This window comes from Zootoca vivipara, chromosome 2 (genome assembly GCF_965207765.1).
Source record: "Zootoca vivipara chromosome 2, rZooViv2.hap1.1, whole genome shotgun sequence".
Lineage (NCBI taxonomy): Eukaryota > Metazoa > Chordata > Lepidosauria > Squamata > Lacertidae > Zootoca > Zootoca vivipara.
Window position 1 is genome coordinate 77572460 of NC_142584.1, and position 13122 is coordinate 77585581.

The 13122-nt window shown below is 40.5% G+C and overlaps 1 protein-coding gene across 6 annotated transcripts in view; it reads right to left on the reverse strand.

Moving 5' to 3' along the window:
• Positions 1-7596: 7596 nt before the first annotated feature.
• WNK2 (WNK lysine deficient protein kinase 2) overlaps positions 7597-13122 on the reverse strand; it is a 114652-nt gene continuing 109126 nt past the window's right edge. For 5 of the 6 annotated variants that reach the window (XM_088662224.1, XM_088662222.1, XM_088662223.1 and 2 more), the window contains one exon: positions 7597-7841. In XM_088662224.1, coding sequence (XP_088518350.1) covers positions 7761-7841 — 81 coding nt within the window. In that variant the 3' untranslated portion in view covers positions 7597-7760. Of the gene's footprint in view, positions 7842-10609; positions 10877-13122 lie in introns of all 6 variants that reach the window. The other variant, XR_015948226.1, reaches the window with a different exon arrangement.

Genomic DNA, 13122 nt, shown 5'->3' on the forward strand with positions numbered 1-13122 from the left:
GCCTCCTCTCAATTATGGTTTCCCCACCTTCACTTAGTTCTGGAAACCTGAGGTTCATTGTGGGCACATAGATGAGAGATAGATAGATAGATAGATAGATAGATAGATAGATAGATAGATGAAAGATAGATAGATTGTTGTTGTTTAGTCGTGTCCGACTCTTCGTGACCCCATGGACCATAGCACGCCAGGCACTCCTGTCTTGCACTGCCTCCTGCAGTTTGGTCAAACTCATGTTCGTAGCTTTGAGAACACTGTCCAACCATCTTGTCCTCTGTCGTCCCCTTCTCCTAGTGCCCTCAATTTTTCCCAACATCAGGGTCTTTTCCAGGGAGTCTTCTCTTCTCATGAGGTTGCCAAAGTATTGGAGCCTCGGCTTCATGATCTGTCCTTCCAGTGAGCACTCAGGGCAGATAGATAGATAGATGATAGATAGATAGATAGATAGATAGTACATAGATGAATGATAGATAGATTTGTGATTTCCCATGCTTGAACAAAACTGCAGGTTAACACATTTTCTCCCCACAAAAAAGTGTGCCACACTTGTTTGCACCGGTAGCCAATCCTCCTTGAGTTCCAGAATCCTAAGGTCTATTCTGGACACACACAAATGTTTGTTTACCTATGTGTGCAGCCTGTTGTTGTTTTTTGTGTGTGTTATTTTAAAGATAACAAGTTTCCTCACATACTAGACCAGCACAAACCAAAATATTAATATCAGTGCTATTTTTCTAGGGAAAGGTGCCAGAACTCACCATGAACCCTTGTTCTCTTATAATGGCAATTGCGCCCACCTGAGAGGTGCCAGAACCGAGTTCTGGTGAGTTCCAGCTGAAAAAAAAGCCCTGGTTAATATATTTTTAGTGCATACGTGTTGCACCTGGTCCCACCACAGCTTACCAAGCAGTAATACAGAGTAGGGTGATAGAATAGACCCCACAAAACATTACCACGCACATTAAAACACCAACTATGCTCAGACAGTGCACTTCAGTATGTCTTCAATCAGGTAATATGTGGTTTTATGTTGGGTTTTTTCCCCTTGCTGCATTAGCGGTGGTTTGAGTATATCTGAAAAAAAGGAGAGGTGGGATATGAGCTGTCACTTGAGGGCAGAGTTGTGTGTGGATGATGCAAAAACCACTCACCCATGGCCCGTATCAAATCCGCTTTCATGTGCCATGTGTAAACAGGCAGCATTACAACTATGGAAACCATGGCATTTGCACTGAATGTTCTTTCAGGGCAACCATCTGTAATTAAAAATCCAAATCTTATCGTGTGGTTATTTAGGACCGATTCAGATAAAATGTGCTCATCTTTAGTTGACAACAGCATGAAATGATGACTTGTGTGTATGAATCAGCTGTCACTACAGATAGCACTTCATGCTGCCTGGGGCCAGTCCAAATACTGTACAATACTTCCAATGGCATACATTCAGCTGATAGTTATCAAGTGATAAGTTATCTAAGTGATTAATATGCATCTATCATCCTCTGATCTTGGTATCAAAACTTTGACCTCTTTGACCACAGAAGTGCCAGAGTTTCAGTGGTGTTCTTTCATGACTTGACACTGTACCTCGAAATAGCAACAAGTTCTAACTCCAGGCTGCTTAACCACGAGAAAGGTTATCAGGATGGGGGGGGGTAGGGAAATGTGACTGTGCTCAGACTAACCTGTGTCCTGGTTAACACAACAACCCAAGTATTTATTAAGGGTGAGTAACACACAATGGTCCCTTTTGGATGTGACATTCCAGGCTTGCTAGGCAACTGTAGTACAATGTTGGTTTACTAACCAGGATCTTGGAACTGACGTATAACCACAGGGCACAATTTAGGATGTGACTGGTTTAAATTAACCAGGACAAGCACGTGGATAAAGGAACGTAGTAATGGGATGAATGACCTTACAGGCTTCATGCTTACTTTCCACTTCACACTTATGTTCAAACCAGGCCTACATGATTGCAGAATCATAGAATTGGAAACCCCCTGCAATGCAGGAATCTCAACTAAAGCACCCCTGGCAGATGGCCATCCAACCTCTGTTAAAAACCTCCAAGGAAGGAGAGCCCACCACCTTCCCAGGGACTCTGCTTCATTGTCAAATAGCTCTTACAGAAGTATAGAGTTGGAAGGGACCACAATGACAATCTTTTGCCCAATGTGAGGCTTGAAACCATGACCCTGGGATTAAGAGTCTTCTGCTGTACTGTCAGAAGCTTCTTCCTGATGTTTAGATGGAATCTCCTTTCTTGTAACTTGAAGTCATTGGTTCAGGTCCTACCCTCCGGAGCAGGAGAAAACAAGCTTGCTCCATCTTCCTTGTGACAGCCCTTTAGATATTTGAAGATGGCCATCATATCTCCACTCAGTCTCCTTAATCTTCTCTGTGAAGAGGGATTGATTATTTAAGCACTCTGGGAATTGTAGCTGTCTAAGGAGGACAAGAGTCTCCTAACAATTTTCAGCATACCCTTAAAAGACCACAATTCTCCAGATTCTTGGGGTGGAAAACCATGATGGCATAAATTAGCTTGCTTCAAATGCATAGTGCAGATGGGCCTCTTTTATCAACGTTCTAACTATTAATATCTGTATGCTTTGTTTTGAAAAGTCCTAAAATTGGCTCTTTGCTCTGGAATACTTTCAGGGTGGGGGGGGAATGATTTAAAATGACATCCAGTGCTGATCCAAAGTGGAGTCTTCATGTTTCTTATGGGGTGGTGTTCTTGCTTTCCCTCATAGGCTAACAAAACGGCATGTTAAGAATAACTCACCCAGCATATTTTGTGGGTAAAATTTTCCAAAGCAAAGTATGAACTCAGAGACCAAACATTTTGATTGGGTGTCTGCCACGGAACAATGATAAGGAATGCAACTGGTTTGAAAAGTATAGCCTTTCTTCCCAGCTCTTCAAAAGAGGGTTTTTCGTTTTGTTTTTGTAAAGTTTTTTTTAGACAGTCTTTGGCATTCCAGGAGTATTGTATATTCCTGTGTATAAGACTACTTATAGTCTTATACACTCAACATTTTGATTGGGTGTCTGCCACGGAACAATGATAAGGAATGCAACTGGTTTGAAAAGTATAGCCTTTCTTCCCAGCTCTTCAAAAGAGGGTTTTTGGTTTTGTTTTTGTAAAGTTTTTTTTAGACAGTCTTTGGCATTCCAGGAGTATTGTATATTCCTGTGTATAAGACTACTTTTAAACCCAGGAAAATCTTCTCAAAAGTCGGGGGTTGTCTTATACGCCGGGTCGTATTTCTTATACGGCGAGTATATCCCAAACTCTGTATTTTAACTGGAAAAGTTGGGGGTTGTCTTATACGCCCAGTCATCTTATATGCCAGAATATATTTTGAGGGGCAATGAAATGCTTGGGAACTTTAACCACAGTTACTACCACCTAGGATTATCAAGAGGAAGAAGAAAACACTTGCAGGGGTTTGTCATGTTTTCCTTGAAGGCTCATAAAAAAGAAGAAGAGTGAATCTGAAACTAGGTATTGGAATAACAAGAGCCTGGAAATAGATCATGGCTGCTTTCAGTCTTATACACTCAAACTATGAATAAGAAAGCTTTGCAAACTTGCTGGCTCCAGAAAGAACTCTGCCGCCATGACAACAGGAAAGCATTACTGAATCACCATGACAAAGAGCTTTAGACAACTGCTGCGGCAATGAAAAAGCCAGATTTAGGAAATCAAAGTTTGGCACAAATAGAAAAACACAACCAGCAAAAAAAAAAAATCTTCGCACTTTATTTATTATAGTACTGGCTGTTGGTATGTTGATCACGATCAGCTAAAACTGCATGAAAATAACAGGATATTCTTATGACTGGATTATATCTCTTTAGAGCGGAAGGAGCAAGCTAAATCTGTATTTTCCTAGGGTCTTGTAAAGAACAATAATTTCCAGTAAGCGACGAACCGGCATATAAAGCAACGGCAGTTTTATTATATGGGCACCTACTACTTTACAACTGTGCATCACTGCACTAAGTCACACTGAACGCATTTTCCATTTTCCTGCATGTTCTTTTTGTATGGAAGGGGAGCATTGACTTCTATAGGAGGGTACAATAGTTTTGTTGCTGGAAATGCTGTGTTGCCACTCTCCTTCCCCATGGGTATGGGAATGCTTTGGGAACTGTGGTGTCTTTAGGGTATATGATAAGATACGGTCAAGTTTCTTGAGGCATATCCTGGGGCTCCCAAGTTCAATCAACTATGAGATGATGTGTGCAGAACTAGGTATACGCACGATGGACTATTGGGTGTGGGCTAGCACTCTAAAATACCGGTTGCATTGCCGTTCGCATTGCCATCCTTCAAGTCTGCTCTGAGTTACTTAAGGACTGCTCTAAATCCAGATGGTTCCAACTCTTACATAGCAAAATCAGATCTATTTGTATTGACTTGTATAATTCAAGTTAGCAATATATTTATCGTAATATTAAAACCAGATCTAAAAACAAAACATTGAGTCAGCTGTAAATAAAATTTGCTCCCCCAAGTTCCATGGTTTAAATACTGGTACAATAAATAACAGGGGCACTTATATCTCAATATTAATAATATCTTTATGTTAGCCCAATTGAACGTTTTTCCCCTCAGCTTTTGTCATCGCACAGAGCTCCTTTCCTTTGTTCCCCTTAATGGCCCATCACCCAGGCAATTGTCTCACCAGGAGACAATTGGCTTTTATTTTAACACTTGCTAGATCCAGGGGTGAGAAGAATCCAGGAGTTAGAATGGTCTTGGCATACAGCCCATTCCCCACACCAACTCATAATTTACACTATGAGAACACCTTTAATGTCCCTCATTTTGCCCCTAAAGTATCCTTTTAGTATCCCTCACTTCGCTTCTGTTGTCCACAGTGACACAATTGTTCACCTAGTCTGCACTGGGTGATATTTATCTCAAATACAAACAGACTTACAAAAAGCTTCCCCCCACTCAACCTGAACGAGCAAATAGTTATAAAAAATATATAGTTATCATGGGTTACAAATGTCTACAGTGATCTTTCGTTCCTCAGAACTGAATTAAAAAGAAAGGTAAAAGCCATAAATCTGAGCTGGATTTCTTTCCATAGGTTACACGTGAATAAAACTTGTGAAGGTATCTGTTATTCATAGCCATGTAAATGACTCAATGGAATGGGTGAAAAACTCCTACATAATCTACATTGATGTCTAAAGGTGGCTAAATGCTTCTGGCTATCTTTGGGGTCTTTAAGGTGTTGGTCTTTAAGGTGCTACCGAAGGAATTTTTTTATTTGGGGTTAAAGTTAGGCCTGAGTCAGCAGCCCCGAAACTGCCAAAAGAGACAAAAATGTCAGTTTTTTTCTACCCCCTCCCAAATATTTCACAAAGATGTTAATTTCAATATAGAAAAGCTTGATTCTGGTAGCATTCTCTGTCAGTCACAGACAAGATTTCTGATCTATGGAAAGAGAATAGTGCTCTTACATAGTGTACCGACTGACTAAACAACACATTGTGAATCAGGTAATTTTATGCATCTACTGATTTTTCATTTTAGCTAGGCAATTACCTTCCATTTGTCTTAGTCATTCAAGTTGAAAATAATAGGCTAAAGCAGATTCTTTTTGAAAAATAGGTGCCATGAACAATTTTCTTACATGAAAACAAAACTTATGGATCTATCAAAAATTGTGCAACTGTAAAAGAAACCCATTATGCTAGATTCTAGGATGCAGCAATCAATCTTCTCTTGTTATGGATAGACTACTTACAGTACATTCCTATATATATTTGCTCAGAGGAAGGTCTCATTTTCAATGGAGTTTCATCTCATAGAATTGTAGCCTTAACGTCTTTACATATTGCAATTAACTATCTAGATTTTCCATGCACTGTGTGGAGGAACCACTTTCTCTTGGAGGTTTAGTTATGGGAACAATTTAGTTTGGTGAAGTAATTTGATTAGCTACCACATGGAGAGCTGTTAGATTTGCTTGATTTAAACTCTTAGGTGCGGGGAAAGTGACATAAGCTGTATATGTGAAAAGGCTTGAGGTAAGCAAACTAGTGTGTCTGGACTTCATTGGATATTTTATTTTTGCTGGGAACTCTCTCAATGCTGCCCTTGCTTGCTGCTTCATACTAACACATTTTTAAAAGGAATTTGCTCCCCTTCCTGTGGTTTTGTGAGCAACAAGTTTAGTTGTTTTTTTTTAAAAGCATACATTATATATGCTCTATGTAACCTCCAATATTTCAGAAAGGTACTTGAAGGGGTTAGACCGAGTTATGCTGGATGAAAAAATATATAGCTTCAGGCCTGTTTTCTCCTCAGTTGGTACCCAAATCACAGAAACAAAGTGCAAAGCTGATCTGATAGAAGGAGATCTGTGGACATGTGGCAGGGGCAGAGGAATCTGAATGCCCAGCATTTTCCAAGCAAGCACTAGAACTAGCAAAGAGCATGGAACCGCAGCATCAAGCCCCTAAAGTATTGTAACTACAGAGCCCCTGAATCCCAGGTAAAATCCTTCCCTTAGCTTAGAACCTAGACCTGTCACTCAAAAAAAGAGCTCACCCTCTTCCCTCTCATCACCTTGGCATTTTCTTCAAATGTTTCAATTTTTGCGGACGCACTGCGTGTTTGTTTGTTTTTTTTTAAAAAAATCCAGATCACACTGAATAGCTAGTGAGCTTGATTCAATTTGGGGTGATTTGGAGCAATTTGCTTTGGCTAGAAATTGCTGCGCCCCTTGCCTCTTGTGCTCCATTCTACAACATTTTTGTGCCAACCCCTGCAGCTGCAACAGTTGCGCCACCCTAAAACAGACACCCTAAAGGCGTAACTGTGATTGACAGATGGAAAGCTCCACCCACAAGTCAAATGCAGTCTGTGGATGGTTGCCCACTTTTTGGTCTAGCCTGCCAGAGGCAGGTGGCTCCCCAGGCGTGAGCTTAGTGTCCAAAAAGACCCCTAAACATTCAGGTACTCATTTAGACCTCCATTTTAGCCAGAGGCAGTTTTGAAGAATAATTCCGATTGCTACATCTTTCATGTAACTGTCAGTACTAGTTCACTTGCTGAGAGGTAAATTCACAGCATGAAGATTAGTTCTGACCACATCAACATATGTGAATATAACCTTCTTCAGGTTATATCCTTATTTCCTGTTTTTCTTGTTTAAATAGAAGGCCCATCACAATGCAGAATTTTGGCATCTTTGCCACATCACCACAATCTCAAAATGACTATATGAACCTGACTTTTAAATATATGTTAACCAAATGTGACATTTGGATTAAGGAATGGTATGCAACTCAGTTTACTCAGAATAGACCCATTGATTAATGGACCTCTTTTAGTCATGTTCATTAATTTCAGTGGGTCTACTCTTGAGTGAAATTTTGTTGAATACCACCCAAGTGGAGTATCATTTGTATCCTAAAAGGAACAAGAGAGTTTGCCAGCCAAAAGTAGAATTTGAATGTGGCTGATTTGGCAAAGTAAAATAATTGCATGGGTTTTCATATGAATTAAATCTTATAGCATAAGAAAAACAGATAATTTCCCACTCAAAAATGGATCAAGCCTTTTCCTCAAAATAATTATAGTTTATTTATTTTTGCATAATGTTTGAATTTCCAACTATAAATAAAAAAGGTTTAGAAAGACGTTACAAAATTGAATTTAATGGACAAGAATAGTACAGAGTTTCTCACATGTGACATCAATTCCCAGCTTTTCTTCCCCTTCCTTAGTTGAAGTAAGATCTCGACGTTGACCCTATATCTGAGCTTGGACATGTGTCACTTGTGGGTGTCCTCTTCCTCAGAATCTAAAATAAAAATAAAAAATATCAAAATCATGTATGATTAGAATTAGAGGCCCAAACACATTAAACACCGTATTATATACATAACCTTGCACTATGGATATTTCAGGTGCCTTACAGAAACAGCAAGCCAAACTCATGACAATCGCAGACACTAGTGCCATGCTTAAAGCTCAATGGTTTACCTTTTATTTTATTTTTCATCTAATCCAACAAAACAGAGGCACCCTTGCCAAGCCATTCAGTTTCACAACAGTCATTATACAACCTGAGCTGCATTTTCTATCCATATGGTACCCAAAAGATGGGCAGATGAAAAAGGCAGAAAGCAGCCACAATTAATGTATATGACGGGATGTACAAAGAAGAAAAACAGATTATTATTTTTAAGAACGAAAACAATAAAATAAAATAAAGAGAAGCCATGCACGAGCTGCTCCATGGGCCAGGAAATCCTACATATAAAGCCACAGAATTCTTAAGAAGCACCACAATGTCCGAATAGCTCCACCGTCCTTAATAAGGCACATAGAAGCAATGGGCTTAGCAGTGGTGATGTTTCGACCAGGCCAGTTCCTCCCTGGACAAAGCTCATCCTTTTATGGGAAGTGTTAAGCAAGACCACCAACATAATTAAATGGTGAGATTGGGGGGTGGGAAGGACCTCGTTTCATTGGCCCCTGTTGTAAAAGGAAATAATTGAGAAATCAAGGATCAGGAAAGCCATTATTAATAGGTGGTGGTGGAGATGGGGAGCTCTGCTCCTCCACATGCTGCTGGATTCCAGCCCCCATCTGCCCCCCAGTTAGTATGGTCAATGGTCAGGGATGAGGGGAGTTATTGTACAACAAATCTGGAGGGCTGCTGCTCCTTCCATGCCTGCCTTTCTATGAGATAAGTAATATCCTTAGCACTATACTTGAATTAAACCCAGCCCAACACCAGTAACACAATGTCCTTATTTAAGTGTGTTTGTGTGTAGGGAAAAACTTCTACTTCTGCTTCATTGACTATGCAAAAGCCTTTGACTGTGTCGACCACAGCAAACTATGGCAAGTTCTTAAAGAAATGGGAGTGCCTGATCACCTCATCTGTCTCCTGAGAAATCTCTATGTGGGACAAGAAGCTACAGTTAGAACTGGATATGGAACAACTGATTGGTTCAAAATTGGGAAAGGAGTACGACAAGGTTGTATATTGTCTCCCTGCTTATTTAACTTATATGCAGAATTCATCATGCGAAAGGCTGGACTAGATGAATCCCAAGCCGGAATTAAGATTGCCGGAAGAAATATCAACAACCTCAGATATGCAGATGACACAACCTTGATGGCAGAAAGCGAGGAGGAATTAAAGAACCTTTTAATGAGGGTGAAAGAGGAGAGCGCAAAATATGGTCTGAAGCTCAACATCAAAAAAACCAAGATCATGGCCACTGGTCCCATCACCTCCTGGCAAATAGAAGGGGAAGAAATGGAGGCAGTGAGAGATTTTACTTTCTTGGGCTCCTTGATCACTGCAGATGGTGACAGCAGTCACGAAATTAAAAGACGCCTGCTTCTTGGGAGAAAAGCAATGACAAACCTAGACAGCATCTTAAAAAGCAGAGACATCACCTTGCTGACAAAGGACCGTATAGTTAAAGCTATGGTTTTCCCAGTAGTGATGTATGGAAGTGAGAGTTGGACCATAAAGAAGGCTGATCGCCGAAGAATTGATGCTTTTGAATTATGGTGCTGGAGGAGACTCTTGAGAGTCCCATGGACTGCAAGAAGATCAAACCTATCCATTCTTAAGGAAATCAGCCCTGAGTGCTCCCTGGAAGGACAGATCGTGAAGCTGAGGCTCCAATACTTTGGCCACCTCATGAGAAGAGAAGAATCCTTGGAAAAGACCCTGATGTTGGGAAAGATTGAGGGCACTAGGAGAAGGGGACGACAGAGGACAAGATGGTTGGACAGTGTTCTCGAAGCTACGAACATGAGTTTGACCAAACTGCGGGAGGCAGTGCGAGACAGGAGTGCCTGGCGTGCTATGGTCCATGGGGTCACGAAGAGTCGGACACGACTAAACGACTAAACAACAACAACAACGTGTGTAGGGGGAGAAGACATAGCAGAGGTACATAGGGCTCCTGTTTGAGGTAGTCATATGTGAGCTTGTCAAACACACTCAGCTGCTGCTCAGCCTCCCAGCAACTTTAAATGCAATAATGATTAATAATGAATAATAGGATCTCTTAAATGCTGATGTTGTTTCTGTTTGTTTAGTTTCTTATTTTTTGACTATTTTGCTATATTACTCTGTATACTGTGGGGTGTTTTTTTAACTTGTAACCCACTTCAAACATACAATAGCCTAGAAATACAGGTGACAGAAATCACACAAATAACCACAATCACAAAGTGTTGGCATGGGAAGAGAGGTTGTGTGCCTTGATACAAATGAGAATCCTGTAACTCTTCACCCAACCACTCACAGTAGCAATGGCTTTTCTATTGAGAGCTGGAGATGTGGAAATTACATTTTCCCAGTGAGGAAATATGGCATTTTGGAGTGTTGGAGAAATGCAATATCTCCAGCATGCCAAAAGGAGTAACAATTGCAAATTGATTGTGCTGTGCGTGTGTGTGCGTGCGTGTGCGCGCGGGTGTAAACTAACAATATTGTCTGGAAACACCCAATGTGTGAAGGCTCAAGCATGATGTTTAATCAACATGAATAATAATTTAGGTGATCTAAAACTTTTTCATGTGATTGTATCAACTAACCTTTCTCATGACTGAACACAGCAGGGAATATAGGGCCCAGAGCCCATTGGACATTAATTGCTGTTGTCAAAATCCACTGACATCATGCAGTCCCAGTCAAAGCATGGATTAGTACATAAGAAAACTACACAGTTTTCCCACTGTCAGATCATGCTTGAATAAGTTACAGGCACAGATTAGAAATTATTAGGGTGCAATGGTATGCCCTGTTGACTGCAGTGCAACTGATGTTTGAGTAGATGTGCATAAGATTGCGCTGTTGTTTACCTAAAGCAAAGAGAAATACATTTTCTCAGTTTACATTCTTGAGGCATGCATTTTCTATAATCAAAGTGGCAAGCCTGTACATACTAGTCACTACGTATTTTAGCAGAGAGGGAATTGCCTTCTACACTGGAGGAATTTCAAGGCTTATCCTCCAAAGGGGAACTGAAACTATTGGTGCCATGTACTTACAGGTACATGACCATCATGTTTCCTGAAATGTGACTGGTGCTCCTAAGCACGGCGTATGTGACAATGGCATTCTTTCTTGTGGTCATGGCAAATGTTCATCTTGGGGGTGTAAAAAACAAACTGGCAACCACCCAGACAAAAGGGCTGCCACAAGTAAAATAGCACGGTAGGGCTGAACAATATATCATCCAAAACCAGTTTGAAGTCCATATCGGTTTCATGGTTTTTGACCTGGCAATATATCCTGAATCATGATGTGTGTGCTATGCAAAAATCACAATGTGGGGAAAACCATGAAGCCAGCCAATGACTCTACATAGCTCCATCTTTATTTCAGACATCGTGATACATCAGTGTACTGCGATGTTTAGCTGGTGATAAGTTGAAACCCATATATCACCCAGCCCTACTGTTCGCCTCTACATAGTTCAGGCTTCGTGATATATCGGTATATCACAATGTTTACCTGGTGATATTTTGCATTGTTGAAAACCAGGTATCGCCCAGCCCTGGTGCAAAAGCATTGGGCTGCAACCTTCTAAATTGACCACTCCAGTCCTCAAACCTGCTTTCTCAACATCTCTAGGTGGTGCTGGCTTTTCAAGCAGCAAGCCTCACCATAAACTCTTCTGGATTCTAGCCAATCTCCTCTTTCTTACATAACATTCACAGGCAGGACTCACACCTGTTCCCTGTTGTGAGATGGATTGTCACCAACTACAGGTATAGCTCACACATCTCATCAGGTGAAGAGAGAGGATGATACAAGGTTCCCTGTTCAAACATTAACAGCTAATAATCAAGTCCCTTTCACTTTCGTGGTTTCCCACACCTTCAATTCTACTTATTGTTTCTCTCTTCTTAACTATAAATTGGAGCATTGTTAAGACATTCTAGGCACATGCAGGGCAGAAAATATCCCTGCATAGAGTTACTTGCAGTACAGTACAACAAATAGTTGTAAGTTTAAAATGAGCATGCCCAGCATTTTAAAAAAGCAACATTTAAAAACATCACATTTTTTTGGCGTAGACAGCACATGGCATACAGGCCAGTTAAAATTTCCAAAGTATTTTTGTGTCATGTAGGTTATTTTCATAATTGACAGAATCACAGCTTTCCTTCTGAATACATTTTTTTTACCCCTAATTGATGCAATGACAAACATAGTGGCACAAAATGTTCCAATAAATCAAAAATTTTCTTTGTTCAGTTGTGCATTCTAAGCAAATTCTATGCAGCAATGCTAACTTTATTGCATATAATATAAAAGCTTGGACCTGTGTGCACCCACAAACACAGAAGAGAGAGAGATCGAGAGAGAGATCCGGTGCTTCCATTGTTGTCACTACAAGATGAAGGGCAGGCAATCAGTACTTAAAATAAATTAAATAAATGAGGGTTGAATAGAACGCTTCCAAATACCAGATGCTGAAAACATAACTAGAAACACTGTTGTCTTCATTCCCTGCTTGTGAACTTTCTGGAGTAGTCATTGGAAATAAGATGTTAAACTAGATCAGGCATCCCCAAACTGCAGCCCTCCAGATGTTTTGGCCTACAACTCCCATGATCCCTAGCTAAGAGAACGAGTGGTTGGGGAAGATGGGAATTGTAGTCCAAAACATCTGGAGGGCCGAAGTTTGGGGATGCCTGAACTAGATGAACTTTTGGACTCATCCAGTAGGGCTCTTCCTGTTTTCTTATAAACACACGTGTGGTTCATATCCTGCAACTCCTTAGTATTCAAGCGGCCTCAGCATAATGTATGACTTTTCCTATATGCAGCCACATTTTAAAAGGTCCACAAAATGTGCTGTGATGTTTGTGTACTTTCAGTAGAAAGCTGAATGCTTAAGTGTTATTGTTCCACGTTTGTTTTGAAAGTAAGTTTTAACAATGGCCATTTCAAATTTCACAATCTAGTGGTGCACCAAGAAGCCCGTGTTCTTCCTATAGAGTCAGTTCTTCTGCAACTTCATGATCTCCAACGATCCAGGAACAAAATACCAGCTGCATCCAGTAGCTAAACTGAGATGTGTCACAAAACTTTCACA